The sequence below is a fragment of the Lissotriton helveticus genome, chromosome 1_1 (assembly GCF_964261635.1).
Source record: "Lissotriton helveticus chromosome 1_1, aLisHel1.1, whole genome shotgun sequence".
NCBI lineage: Eukaryota > Metazoa > Chordata > Amphibia > Caudata > Salamandridae > Lissotriton > Lissotriton helveticus.
The window spans coordinates 1,082,881,858-1,082,896,510 of NC_136057.1; the positions used below are offsets into that span (position 1 = coordinate 1,082,881,858).

The following is a 14,653-nucleotide window of genomic DNA, read 5'->3' on the forward strand; positions in this document are numbered from 1 at the left end:
GCTGAACATTGGCTGGCACACCCTATACCATTGGAGTGGGCGCTCTTCCTACCGATAGGGGACAAAGATAGATGGCCTGATGCCTTGGTGTGCACGATAATAGCCTGACGCAAAATCGGGCGCATGCTTGATGTGCCTTTTCTATATTCGCCATTGCTACCCCTAGTCTATAATCCAGCTATGCCGCTGCTGCAGGAAGCGGTCTTTCATAAGTTTAAAAGCCGGGCCCACATTGTTCATTGGGGGGACTTGTATGAAGAAGGCCGATTTCGTACCCTTGACCAGATGTTGTCAGATACACAGAGGACGGCGCTGGACTTTTTTTGTGCATCAGATTAAGGCAGGGCATAAGGTCGATCACTCCTGGACTCCGAGAGGAACCCCGGGCGCTAGCCCCCATGCAGCACATACTAGGCACAGATACGGCAAGTAAGCTGGTATCATGGATATATAATATGATACATAAACAGAGGGAGCTTCCGGATGCACAGCCGCGTGTACGGTGGGAGGAGGAACTGGGAATTGCCATGACGGATGAACAATGGGAGGACTGTTGGCTACAAACTGAGAGAGTCTCCGCAAGCAGTAGACTAAGGATCATACATTACAAGTTCTTACACAAACTCTACTACACCCCGGCCAAAATGTACAAATATAAACTTAGAGATAATGACAGCTGTTACAGATGCCATGCGGAGGGGGCGGAATTCCTGTACCTGGCGTGGGACTGTCCAGGTGTTAGAGATTACTGGACACAGGTTTTTAATGATTTGCAGACTATGATTGCTACCCCATTGGCACCTGATCCGCTGTTGGCCCTGCTGGGTTATCTGAAGCCACTCCGTGCCGAACATCGTAAATTCATGGCCATAGTGTTATTGTTGGCTAAACGGAGAGTTGCCTGTAGATGGGGCAGGGGGCGTGCGCCTAAATTGTACCTTGTTAGCCCTGTGGTAAATACGCTGATGCTGTTATACATTTGCCACTTATAGACGATTATAATGTATGCAAATGCTGGACCTGAGGACTTGAATGAGCTATGTCACGGTATACCTGTAGTTGTTGCATTGTTGTGTAACTTGAAACTAATAAATAAAATAAAAAAATGAAAAAAATATTTTTGGGGGGCCCTAGGCAGGACACTTTAGCTAAGAACAACTAAATACTTACCTGTATATATCTATGAGTCTTTCACATTTTATGTCACTTATGGAATTGTCTTAGTCAAAGTCCTAAAGACTTTAGTTTACCATGGACCTGCATCTTGGTCCCAAAGCTTTACATTCCGTTAAATTTTTCACTATTTTTCTTATAACCTTACTGAAATCATGATAAGGCTGGAGAAAGACACAAAACCGGGACTCAGTCACACACCTCCCCATATTACCTTTCACCTTGGTTTTATGAATGGCAATCAATACAATGACAATAAATATTTATTGAAGTTTACCTTCCACTGCCAACTGCAAGAGCGAGATTGATGGACTGATCACTTTGGAAGGATCGTTACGCGTATTACCGTGTCCACTGGTGCTGCTACCGCCACCTTAGTAAGAGAACACATATGTTATTTTTTTAGATGATGCGGTAAAAAAATGTGAAGTAATAGGTTTTACACATCTATGTATCATAAGATTTACTCTGAGTAGTGTACTTCTTTATTACATATATTTGAAAGTGATTTCAGACTGTCTAAATACTTTCTTGTTCTGAAAAATTATCGACTTCATTGGGGAACTGTGAAACTGATCTGCTTTCCGCGGCTTGTGGGATGGAGACAGAAAGAGGTTCTGCAGGCAGTGGTGGGGAAGCTGCATGCCACAGCCTTCTGGAAGGGTAGGGTGGCATAGTGTGGGCGGAATTTAAGGAGGCAAATTTTCCTTCCAGTCACGTCGCAACTCTTCTGGGTAATTTTTTACTGTTGAGATCTTTGCCCCTTTGCTAGTTTTTTCCTCAGCGTTCCTATTTTCCTTTAAGTTACTTTTGAAATGTGTTATTCATTGCCTAATTCCTTTTTAACCTGCCTCTAACCTGGGTGTTTGAAGTTCAAGCCTTAGGGTGGGCCGGCTCTTTTTGGTTGCAAGGGTGCTACGGTCAAACAGCATCTCCCTGTTGGACTTTTTTTATGACCTTAGCTTTTTCCTCCACATTGGTGGTATCTTTAAAGGGGGACACTCTAGCTTCATGTTCAACCATGCCTGGCAAAACGGCCCTGTATGAAAGACCAAGTACTTCAGATTCAAGGAACAGCTACCTCAGCCAGAATTGGAGTGCATACCTAGTGAGTTTATAGGGATCAGGATTTGGGAAACATTAAGGCTAGCCTTCTCACCCGCATAGCAAAATCCAGGTAGTCTTTACAAAAGACTAACACATATTTGCAAGTAACATCTACTGAAATTTAGTTTATGCATATTTTTTAAACGGGTTCCTGTTTGATGTCATAAAATTAGTAGGTATGTCGAGAAGCACAGCCTTAACTAATATTAACTATTTTTTTTTTAAACCAGGCACTGAGGTTTTGGGAAAGCGTATCAGCACGGAAAACCATAGGCACTGGTGTATTCCCCCTGATGTTAAAGCCATCTTTTACTTTCGAAAGGTGAACATTGAAGATGTCTGCTATTGACCTTGTAAATATATATACTTTTTTTTATTGCGTAGGCATAGGTCTTTGAAGATAATCCTATGTGAGAAAAGCAATGGGGTATTCATTATTGCGGAAGCCCTCTACATTTAGGCCGGGTACAGATGGATTTTGCTGTCTGGCAGACCTCACATCAGCATAACACATTACCTACAGAGAGATACTTTGGGACAGCCCCCTAAAGGCACTGACTTCCTATTGTAAAAGCACCTTTGGATGCTGCTTGATGGCTGTCCATCACATTTTAAAACCTGTCCAAAGTATTTTGAAGATGTTTACATTTTCCATTTACAGTTTCTAGAAGTAGCAAGTAAAAAAGTAGTCCCTCTCCTTCATTCACAGCGGAAGTGATGCTTGCCACTGGTAGCAGCATCTGCAGGAAGCACGAGTATTGTCAATCTTTACGTATTGTCAATCTTTACGTTAAATGACTCAGCAGAGCCTTCTTTTGGACCATTTCCCCCAATACCCATGCAGGCAATTCTCCATGCTGGAGATGAGCACGCGTTTCCAGGATATTGAATGGGGCCCAATTCTGAGCTATTCATTTAGTATTCAGTATCCCAACAACCTCAAGAGAAAGTGAGGCAGCAATGTGAATGCTGGACTCCTCAAGAACACTTGAAAGGCCCTTTGCAGTTGACTGGGCTCTAGGGTGTGGGGGAAACAATGGGGTCCTGTTGAAGTATATGGAAATTCCCTTGTCTTTCCATGCTCCATTGCTCGATAGAAAGGCTCCCGTTACAGGTTAAGTGGGCCTGCCTCTCCCTCTTTTGTGCCTTTGGTTTGTGATTCCCCTAACAGGAGACTGTCTTCACATGTCAGCAAGAAGGTAGAGTAGAGCTGGCAAGACTAGCTTGACTAATGAGGAGGGAAAAAGCAAAAGGCAAAAATGCCCATGGCTGGTCCCAAATGTTTTAGAATACAAAAACCCTGCATGCAACCTTACTATGAAAATAGGACAGACGGTGTACCCTGATTTCTCTACCAGAATCGGGGTCCCACACCAGGGTTTGGGTATTGACTGCCAACTGCCATTTACCAGGTTTGGGTCCTAAAACTTGGGGAGATTTAAAAGCCTCCCAGGAGAAGCTATCCTGGGCCTACTGAAGGAAGAAGCTGTCCAACTGCTTAGAAACAACATTGAAGGTGCGCTTGCATGAGAAAGATGCTGCCCAGAGAGAGGGATTGCAAATGAAATGAAGCAGAACAAACTAAAGCTGCCTGCTGCAATTCAAGGATCGCTCAATCAGAGGGTGAGTCCTGGAAGCCTCAGGTATCCCCACATATTGAACAGAAGCTGGTGGGCATCCATGAGTATGGAGCGCTCCTCGGAACAAATGTCTGCTTCTTCACAAGGTTCTTCACCAAAGCACCTAAGAATCTAGGAGCATGGGGCACTAAAGAACAGTGCCCACAGCCTGTGGGTTTAAATTACGACCCTGAGTGCTGCAGGAACTGCTGTGCCAAGAAGAAGGGCAATACCAACTATTGGAGAAGACACTAATCAACACCTTCTATTCACCTTTGCGACCCGGGGAGGACACTTTACGCTGTTTAGGTTTTGGGCTGAACCCAAGAAAAATCCAATGACGACAGAACTAGTAGACAGTGAGCAGCACTACCAGAGCGCGGCCTCTTCATAACCAGTACTGGTGCTGCTGATACTCACCTGACGGGGTGGGCGCACATCCACTAAATACACATCATGGTAGCATCTGCTGGACCAGGTCAGAGCAAAGAGAATTTCTACTCGGTGGGACATACACACCACCTGGAGCTGCGCTACCTCTGTCGCCCACCTGCACTTGCAGGCATTGTCTGCACCACAACAACGAAATGGGCAGAATGTTCAGGAACATGTGTGTCATTGAGAGGGAGGAGACCTATTGCTTTGTGGACTAAGTACTCACCTCTTCAGAAGGGGTCAAGCAGATCTGCAGAGCTCCCCATGAATATTATCCATAGAATTCCTCCAGGATAGCTAAGATCTGCTTAGCACTGAACTACCACTTGACACCTCCCCTACAGGAGCAGCCTAAGGTGTCTACTATGGCACAGTAATTAGTTGAAATATTAGTGTACCAATTGAAAAGTCATCTCATGATTATGTTCAGTATTGCGTGCTATGAGAGAAGCAAATTACTCTTCCTTTAATAAGTAAAGCACTAGCCAGACATTAATTAACTAATTGCTGAGTCTATAACTCACATTACCTTCTTGAGTAGGCCAGTGGCATGTCTGGGGCTGGTATCTCAGTCTGCCTAAAATTCCTGCGAGAACGGCAACAGAGCAGACACCAGAAGGCAGGCACAGCACAGCACAGACATTCTAGACAGCTGGGCTTCAGTGACTAGATATAGCCTGCCTAGAGAGTGTACTGTACATCATCTGAAGTTCTGTATTGACAAAGCCCAATGGCGTGTGCATAGCTTGCACCACAGCCGGTCTGGAAGGTCATCAGATTCAACATTCGGCCCCGGGTGACACCTATAATGTTGCGAGAGGCCACCACTGTTTACTTGAATAAACACATGTCGGCTATTAAAGATGAATCAAATTATTTTCCTTTATGTCAACTGAGCTCTTTCCTCAATGAACACTTTATAATCTTTGTTTACTCAACTACTCAATGCTGTTCCCTTGCTTCAATCAGCATTGCTTGTCCTGTTAATCATCTTGGTGTATACATTTTATCAATCCTTAATCCTTGTAATTTACTATACACACTGTCCCCTGTATATTGTTTACTATCCAAATATATTAATCTGCATCTTTGTCCTAATTGCATCTTAGAAGAATGTTTTCAATCATCTATATATTTCTTTTAGTTTCTTTTATTAATATTTTTTTCGTTTTTCTCTTCCAATAATGGAACTGTGTGCCACCTGCATGGCCTTCGATTCATCAAAATGTCAGGGGTAGCGGAAGTGACATCACTTACCCTTTGCCCCATTACCATCATAGAAAGTGACATCATATGTTTTTGACACTTAATACTACCAGCAAGAGTTTGTCATAAGTCATTTATACTCTTGAAGTTAATAGCCCCTAATGCACACAATTATACAATAACACAACAGGTAATAATACACATCAGTGTCTATTTTAAATAGTACCTATTTTAAATAGGGTGCTCATGTTATGAGAATATTACACGTTTCTCTTTTTTACTGCATGAAACCATATGAGTTTGTTCAAAGATGCAAACCTGGAAACCCACATTATTTAAATCGCTCACAGTTTTTTTCTTATCCACCTATGCACATATGCACATAATTGCAAAAATGTTTACCGCAATGAAACTTGACAATCATAGTTCATTTTAATATGTCACAGTAATATCCGCATTGCACTGCTGCGGTTAACCTTCTGTTCTTGTCATAGCCTTTGCCACCTCTGAGGCCAAGGGTCGTAAGGGGTAAGCTAGGGGTCATAGATGCAACAAATGGCGACCCCTAAATGACGTCCATTGTCACCTGAGGTGCAACCAGTGCGCCATTAATGCATGTCTGTACCTGAAAGGACAAGCAACCAGGCCAGGACATTTTCCAGCAGGCCTATGGACCACGAACGGTGGGAGAGACCAAAAGAGTTCCAGTCTCTTAAAATAAGTTTGTGCCCACCAGAATAACTAATTGACCAATTAAGAAAGGCGGGAGAGAAGAGAATGATAAAAGCAAATCCCATTATAACTAATGATAGCCTGTAAAAAGTTTAGTAACACCCAAGTGAGAGAGGACGACTTACTAGCATTAGATCATTGAGACTACCTAGATATATCTTGCACCAGACAGTACCTTAAAGAAGACAACTGGTGTCCAAAATGTAGGAAGTAGGATAGTAGGTAGAATGTTTTTGGTGGAATTAAAGCGTAAAAATAATGATACTAATGACTTCGGTCGAAATAGTGGGGAATGCATTCTTAACTACAGTTGCTACTAAGAAAGTAAGTTTAAATATGGGTGTGATGATTTAAAGAGAGCGATACTAACTTAGCTGACAATGGATGTATCCTACCTCTAGTGAAATGGAATTTTATATATTTGTTTTACAATAGTATTATTTAGATCTCTCCATTGCTCTATCATTCACAGTTACTTAAACGGAGTATGCAGACTGAGGCGACATAACTGACTGGAGAGAGGTAGTAAATGAGAAATTAATAACATATGAGCTTTCCCTGAATGCCTCCATTGTGTTGGTGCTAATCGTGGTACTAATTAATCGGATACCCATTTCAAATATACCTCTAGAAAGATTACGGATTGAAAGGAGCATATGTAGATGTGAGTAGCCTGGAAAAATAGTGAAATGTAAGCAGGTAGTATATCAGTTTTACTGGCACAAACAAATGGCAGTAAAATAGATTTAAATAAGGGAAACTGGGCAAATAATAATTGGACTGCCAGTGCTGGGAAGTATTGCTAGAGTAAGGGGAATTCTGTAATTACCTCGGATACCCATTAGAGGTACCCCAAAAAGGGTTTATACTACCATGTTTGATAAAATGCCCCCTTTTTGCATGGTCACCCCCATTTTTGCTAAATCTAATTGCTGGTTTTTAGACTCTGCACACTGGGGCACTGCTGTCTAGTGCCCAGTGTATGTACTTTGACCACTAAAACATGTAGTAATTGGCTAATCCTTGAATGTTTTATTTACTTTTACTATAAATCCATAGTATATGGTTCAGAAATACACCCATGGCATGAGAAGTTAATTGTCACCCGTGGACTGCAGCACTTATTGTGCCATCCGCTAGTGTGGATAAGGGAAACGTGGCTTCAGGCCTACCATTGTAGCCTGACTGCTGCAGTGCGACCTATTAAAATAACTCTTCTTAACAGGTAAAAAGCTCCCTTTTAAATGTTAGTAATTCACCCCCACGCAAGCCTAGTAGCCCTCAAGGCAGAGAGCATGGTATTTAAAAGTGGAACATACAGAATTAATGTTGCCTTGCCCCTAAAATAACAATGCCCTAAACTTTATTTTCACAGTGGCAGGCCTAGCTGTCCTGAGCAGAAACTCAGAGTACAGATTAAAATACTGATACTGTATTTCAGAAATGGTACTGGATAGAAAAAAACATTATCAATAGCTATTAAAAAGTAATATAACTCACTGGGGAAGTCAGATTTTTAATAAATATTAAGGGAAGGGAACTTTTAGAACATTACCTTTCACCCTTCCAAGAGGCTAACTTGCATTGATTCTCCAGCTACTTTCAGCCTATGCTTAGCCTGGGAAGAGGTGTGAAATGCATCCCAGGAGCAAACATTAGGTTGACGTGAATGGGCAGAGATTACTTCTCTAAACGCTAAAGAATATGCAGGGTGGGGGCAGTGTGCATCTTGTTAGAACACAGTGTCCAATCCTGTTTGTCAGATCTGATGAGCCACTTCTAAAACTCGGGGCACACTTTAAAGGGAGGGGACACGATTCCAAGACAATTGTTGCTAAAGGACATTGAGTTTGCCCTACCAGACTTTGGTCGGTGGGTATAAAGCTTGCTTCAGACTGGATCTTAGTGTTAGTTATGGGAGGACATGGGTGATATCCCTATCCCACTCACAAACACACCCTCAGACCTCAGAGCCCATTTCTAGGGAGGCCGAAGGCATGTGCCATTCTGAAAGTGCCCTAGCATATGGCAGTTTGGATCTGTTTGCAGTAAGGCATACAGGAACTACTGAAAATATGGGTAAGGTTGGCCCAAGGAACTTTTACTCCACTCGTTAGATACTGGTTAGTGAGTCATCCCCACCCACTAGCTAGAGCCAGGAAATAAATGTGGCAGCACATCAGAACACTGCTGGGCTTGTGAAAAGAATGACAGGCAAACTGGAACTGCTGAACTTGGTAGCTATGACCTGTGAGAAGGAGCTAAGAAGGTTGGTACTTCTTCCAATTGAAATCCAAGAACAGAATAATATCCAAGGATCAAAAGGATGAACCTCTGGGTGGCTCCAGAAACATAGATAAGGTGAAAGGAGGACATTTCTGTGAAGAATGCCAGCTGACCAGTGGCAAATGAACTTTGCTGTTGCACTCTGACTGAGACCTTGAGAGTCTCCAAGTGCTCTCCCTGAGGTCATGAGATGCCATGGAAGTTTACTCCAGTGTTTAATTGAGAACCAAAAGAACATTGGGAACTTGTTCAAACCTTTTGCTCTAGCGCTTCAAGGGGACCAATGTCAGTTCCATGGCATCATACTGTATTTTAGGTTTGTCCCACGCAAAGAAGAATGTTTCTTCAAAGAAAATAAAGTCCCATTGTATATTGGAACTTACCCACGTCCAGGCCCTAGAGGGACCAGTCTACTGGTTGCATCCAACCGATGGACAGCATTAAATTGGACCTCGGTCCTGATCTACCATGATCATTGACCATAATTAGTACTTTGTGCTTCTTTGCACTATTTTGTCCTAAACCTTCAAACAAATCAATTTTCCAGTTTCTCTAATTGGATTTAGGTTACCTTTTGTTTCTAGAAAGCAGAAGAGTCAAAAAAGATCACAGCTCTAACGGTTCTAATGAAGAGCCTACATGAGGAAAGGACGTTTTAGGTAAAGGGAGTAGGAGGCACACAAGAGGGTGGCTGATTTCTGGCTTGCATGGATTGACGAGAAGCACATGATAAAAGAGGAGTTGGGGAAGGAGGAATCAAGAGAGTGGCGTGGAGAGGAGGATCACACAGGCGAGAGAAAGGAGTCAAATTGAGCACACTGGTAAAGAAGGGGTGGCTACGATAAGCAGCAAATGGGGAAAGAGGGAAGGAGTCGATGGGAAAACAAAAGAGAGTGGAAGTCAGGAGGGGGGTGATGAGCTGTGAAAGGGGAAGGATGGACATGTGGGGGCAACAGAGTGAGATGCATGGAAGAACCAGCAGGAGCGCACAGAGAGGTCTACAAAAGGTAAAGTAGCTCATGTAGTTCAATGCAAGCACGCATTCAAACAGCTAATAGCTTTAGGTGAGAGACGAATACTCCACTAAGCTGAGCCAAGATGTGATTGACAAAGTGGCAAGACAATGGGCAAAAGAAGCGGGTCGAAGTAAGCTGATGGTAGAAAGGGGGGGGGGACTAAAAGCCAAATTATATGTGTGTTGTTAGAAACAGTTCATCATAACTGCGCTGTCAAAACACTGACTTATAAAGGAGATTTAGACCAGTACTATCAGGTGTTCTTTTACCAATGTAATCAACAACAAAAATATCCCTTGGGTAAATCTAATGTCTAGACGGTAATCATTCATTCACACTCCACTATGTAATCATGAATATTAAGAATACAATGGTTATCAATACAAAAACATCATTCAATTATAAAAAACCTGAAATGACTGTTATCACGTGAGTGTGTGTTTTATCTAGATCATTTGTTATTGCAATATTGGTTGAGAAGGAGAAATAATGAAATATTAGTCTTGATAAAGGTGGTGCACATATAGCAATACACCGAAACGCGATGACGCAATTCACCAAAGTTAAATTCACGGAACGGATTTTCAGAAGAAATTCATGTGACTCTGACCTTTATACAGGATTCCAATGAATTAACATTCCGATGTGTTATTTTTAAACATCACGGACATTAAGGGCCTCATTATGATGGAGGATTTTCCGCCTCCTCCGGGCCGGCGGAAGCCACCTCCGGCCCGGAGGAGGCGGAAAATCCTCTGCGGAGTCACCAAAGACCCACCACCGCATTACGATGGCTGGTGGGTCTTGGTTTCTGTCCGCAGCTTTTCCGCTGCGGTCGGAATACAACCGCGGCGGAAAAGCTCTCATTTGGCTGGCAGTGTCTATCAGACACCGTCAGCCAAATTAGGAAGCATTTGTAAACATGCTTTTCCGCGGCGGTTTTTCCGCCGTGGAAAAGCATGTGTACTTTTGATTTTGGGGGCCCGTTGCGGGCCCCCAGGGTGTAGGCGGGTGGGGGGTGCACATGGGGGGTACCTATGGTACCCCCCAGTATTTACATGCACAAAGCGGCAGGCACCGCGCGGTGCCTGCGGCTTTGTGCATGTAAATGTTAAACATGCACTTTTAACATTGCGGTGGGTGCTGCTTGAAGCAGCACCCGCCGCAATGTTAAATATCCAGGATGTGACCGCCAGGGTGGCGGTCACATCCTAATTTGCACGGAGGGACCGTCGCTGCCCCTGCGGACGGTCCCTCCACCTCTGGGGTGGCGGACGGACGCAAGTCCGTCCGCCATCCTAATAGGCCCCTTAGTCTCTTTCCTGTTCTTTGTACATTGTGGATATATTTTTAAAAATGAGTCTTTTTCTGTATACTTTTGTATAATCTGGATTGTTTTTAATGTTTTTAAACTGCCATTTGATTTAAATAAATTTACACTTTGTGATAACAGTCATTTCAGTTTTTTTATAATTGAATGATGTTTTTGTATTGAGAACCATTGTATTCTTAATATTCATGATTACAGAGTGGAGTGTGAATGAATGATTACCATCTAGACATTAGATTTACCCAAGGGATATTTTTGTTGTTGATAATACTAGTACCCTGTTCCTTGGATCGTTGGGCCATTCCCCCTTGTTTTGTACTTTTACCAATGTATACAAAAGCAGAGCGGTCATTGTGATGAGGACACAGCAATCATATTTTTCCCTTTTATGAAATTCATTACCCAAGAGGATATCACTTCCAGCAAAAAGTAGCTCTGCATTCACATCTTGGATCTCAGGTTCATCAGGAACAGGTGTGATGGGCAGAAGCCCTCGAACGTTGCTGCGGGACAGAGCCTCCAGAATTGCCAGGAAGTGGGCAGCACTCCCCACAAACATTTCAATCAACAGTCTTTCTGTAGCAGAGCGAGGCCAGGGCGACTAAAAGACAAAATGAACATACTTGCTCTAAGGCTGCTAAATAAATGCCAAAATTCAGTCATAAGATCAATTTATTTTGAGGAACAATGATTGAACTCCTAACAGCCAATAATTAGATTATTATTTGTGCAATGTCAACTTCTTGCTGTCTTTGAGCTCTGCAGTACACAACATAGTGAATAACACCCCAAGATACGTACCTAAAAGTAGAGGCCTGCCAGTCTTACTTTTTCCTCCTTCACAAGTGCCAGAATGAAATCCAAAAGCATCAGAGCGAAATTTCCTGTAGTGTTTTACCTGTTTTGCTATGTTCAGGTCAGGAGAAACATAGGCAAGGATGCCTGGCCCACCTACTCACCAAAGGTAACGCAAATGCTGTTTGCAGTCCTACTGCTAAACATTAATTTATGGTTTAAATCGTTTTATTGAATTTTTGTCCCAAACAGTGAACACTATACCCACCTACAACCACTTGCCGGTGTGGAATAGAATGACTTATATGCCCATTTTTAAAAGAGAGGAATAAAAGGGGATAAATAAAAAGATAGAAGGAGGAAGACTGAAGGAAAAAGAGGGAGAAGAGAAACAGGGACCCACCCACTGCCCAGTGCACAACGTACTAGGGTTCTAGCCCTCCTGTGGCATTGCCTTGTTTCGGGAGGATGGCTCGTCAGCGAGGGGGGTAGTGGGAAACCTCAGAACCCTCAAGTAACGTGGGCAGGTGAGCTCAATGAACTCAGGGGACAGATAATTCACTGTGGATCCCCAGGTCTTTTCAAATGTGGGCAATGTGTGGCTAATCCTAGCTGTGATCCTTTCCATCCCCACCACCTCCCAGACTCTGTGGAGCCAATCTAGTTTTGTTGGGATGTCTTCCGTGCCCCACTTTGCTAATACAACCTGTTTAGCGGTCCCAAGAGCCAGCGTAATTGCTCTCCAGCTACAGGTTTTAATGGGGTACATCAGAGGGTTGGGAAGTCCTAACCAGATATAGCTAGGGAATCTGGGAAGCTCCGTCTGATGTATATGGTCATCAACGGGTAGGATTGTGTCCCAGAAGGCTTGTACCTTGGGCATTGCCATAATATGTGAGTCAGTGCTCCCACCTGGCCACACCTGCTCCAGCAGAGATCAGTGCTGAAGGGTCTCCATCGGGCGATACGTGCCGGGGTATAGTACCTATAATGAGCTGTTTTTAGTGGCATTTCCTTGCCCGAGGTACTGCATGAGGAAGCCAGGGATCTGTGGATGATGTCTGCCCACTCCTTCGGAGAGAATTCCCGTTCCAATTCCGATTCCCACCTGCGCTGTGCTGGGGATTTAGCGGGGTTCTTGGCCTTGTTAAGAAAATTATAGATATCTGACAAGACGTTTGTTTGAGGTGTGTGTGATAAAGCAAAGCTAGAATTTGCTAAGTAGGCGACCTGCATGAGGGCGCATCTGTGGCTGTGTGACCCAATGGCGTAGCACCAGATATTGCCAGTATGCCTCCTTGGGAATACCATAGGCTGTCACCAACTGGGGGTAATCCATAACTCCCTCAGTATCAAATAGGTTGTGTTGGACCTGGGGTTACCAGTCTGAATCGGATAGCTTGGCACAAGGTAGGTAGGCTCAATCCAGGTATATGTGTTAAGTTTGCGTCACACCCATACAGTTATCTAGCGTCCATCCATTCAAAAATAACACTACACCGTAATTTTATAAAAGTAGAAAAGTTTATCTTTTCCTTTCTTTAAGTATACTTTCAATCACATTTTTCTTAGTAGTATTTCAAATCACATTTGATATCATTCAACAATAAATCATAGCATATAAGGGAATGTTCTCCGTCCCAATCTTAATCACAAGGGCGGTACAGCACAGACTGTATTTCAGTGCTAGACTTTCTCTGGTTCACCTGTAAACATAACTAACAATAAGCTTTATAATTTTCTATTCCAAATCATGACGTTTATAATTAGGCAGAGCATAAATCAACAACTAGCTGTTATCACCAATTCCACAGGAAGCGCTATTTTTCCTCCTAGAACCTTCCACTCTCATGGGAAGGTGTAATTGGACACTTCCTCATGTAACTTTTAGCCTGTCAGGAATAAGGTATAAGGAACAAATCTTGCTTCATGTACTTTGCACAGAATAGTTACCATTGGCATTAATGACACATTTGAAATGGTTAACAAATTATTCAGTAGTTATGCAGGTTTTAGAGCCAGACTTCTTACTCTCCTACTCATTATCAGTACGTACAGTTTCATGGGTTTACTTCTTCTAGCGAAAAGTTCCTGTTAGCATTTCATTTCAACTCTTCAGCCTTGTGCCTGAGATCTGACCCAACTCTCCCTTTCAGCATGAGTCGGCAAATATAGCGCTTTGGCACCTTCCTATTTGACAGTCATTCACCAAAGTAATTATGCCTTAGCTACTAGGAACAATCTCGGTCTTGATTCACACCTTGAAAGAAGGAAGAACCGCTTCCTCATTCCATCACAAGCTTTCACTAAAGCGCTGAGTTCGTACCTCCGCTCCAGCACGGGTTCCCAGAGCCTCACCTGCGGGTTCCTTTACTCGCTAACCCGCGACAGGCCCTCACAAGAGCAACAAGTTCTCACCAGCACCGTCGCCTCGCACGCTGACCTCTCCCTGGCTCCTGTGGTAATCGGAGCCGGCAGTGCGGTGGCGGAAGCTCAGCACACAAGGGCGGAAGCCTCGGTCTCCAGGCAACCCCGCCCCAAGCCTTCCCCGACGCTGCCTCAGTTTCCTGTCAGCGTGAATCACCTTCACTTCGCGGCACCAGCAGACTCGCACTGGCAACAGGCCCCTCAACCGCCACACCACCGATCCCTCTCCCGGCATTCCGCTCTCCAGTAAGTTGCTCGGCTGTCCCTGTGGGGAATATTACGGACTGATGGTGTGGGAAAAAGGGGGGGGTAAAGTTTAAGATCCCGAACTGCGTGAGGGTTTGTACAGTCAGCCTTCAGAGTCCTGAGCGGAGCCCTGTGAACTTAAAGGCTGCGTCAGGGCCAGTCGGACTCTCCGGTTCTCCAGGGCAACCGTAGGGCGTTAGGGGTCAGTTTCCCCAGGCTATACTCCCAGCGGGGGCAACTGCACTCACCGGCTTGGGTAATGTCCTGACTTCCCTCTCACG

The 14,653-nt window shown here is 43.8% G+C and overlaps 1 protein-coding gene across 5 annotated transcripts in view; it reads right to left on the reverse strand.

The window, feature by feature from the left end:
• Nucleotides 1–14,653, reverse strand: part of CFAP54 (cilia and flagella associated protein 54) — a 2,603,731-nt gene that overhangs the window by 2,318,263 nt on the left and 270,815 nt on the right. For all 5 annotated transcript variants that reach the window (XR_013608312.1, XR_013608313.1, XM_078677994.1 and 2 more), the window contains exons 9-10: nucleotides 11,307–11,505; nucleotides 1,451–1,546 (exon numbers count right to left, since the gene is read on the reverse strand). Coding sequence is in view for 3 of the 5 variants with exons in the window: in XM_078677994.1 (XP_078534120.1) it covers nucleotides 1,451–1,546; nucleotides 11,307–11,505 (295 nt within the window). In the remaining 2 variants the exon portion in view is untranslated. The remainder of the gene's footprint in view (nucleotides 1–1,450; nucleotides 1,547–11,306; nucleotides 11,506–14,653) is intronic.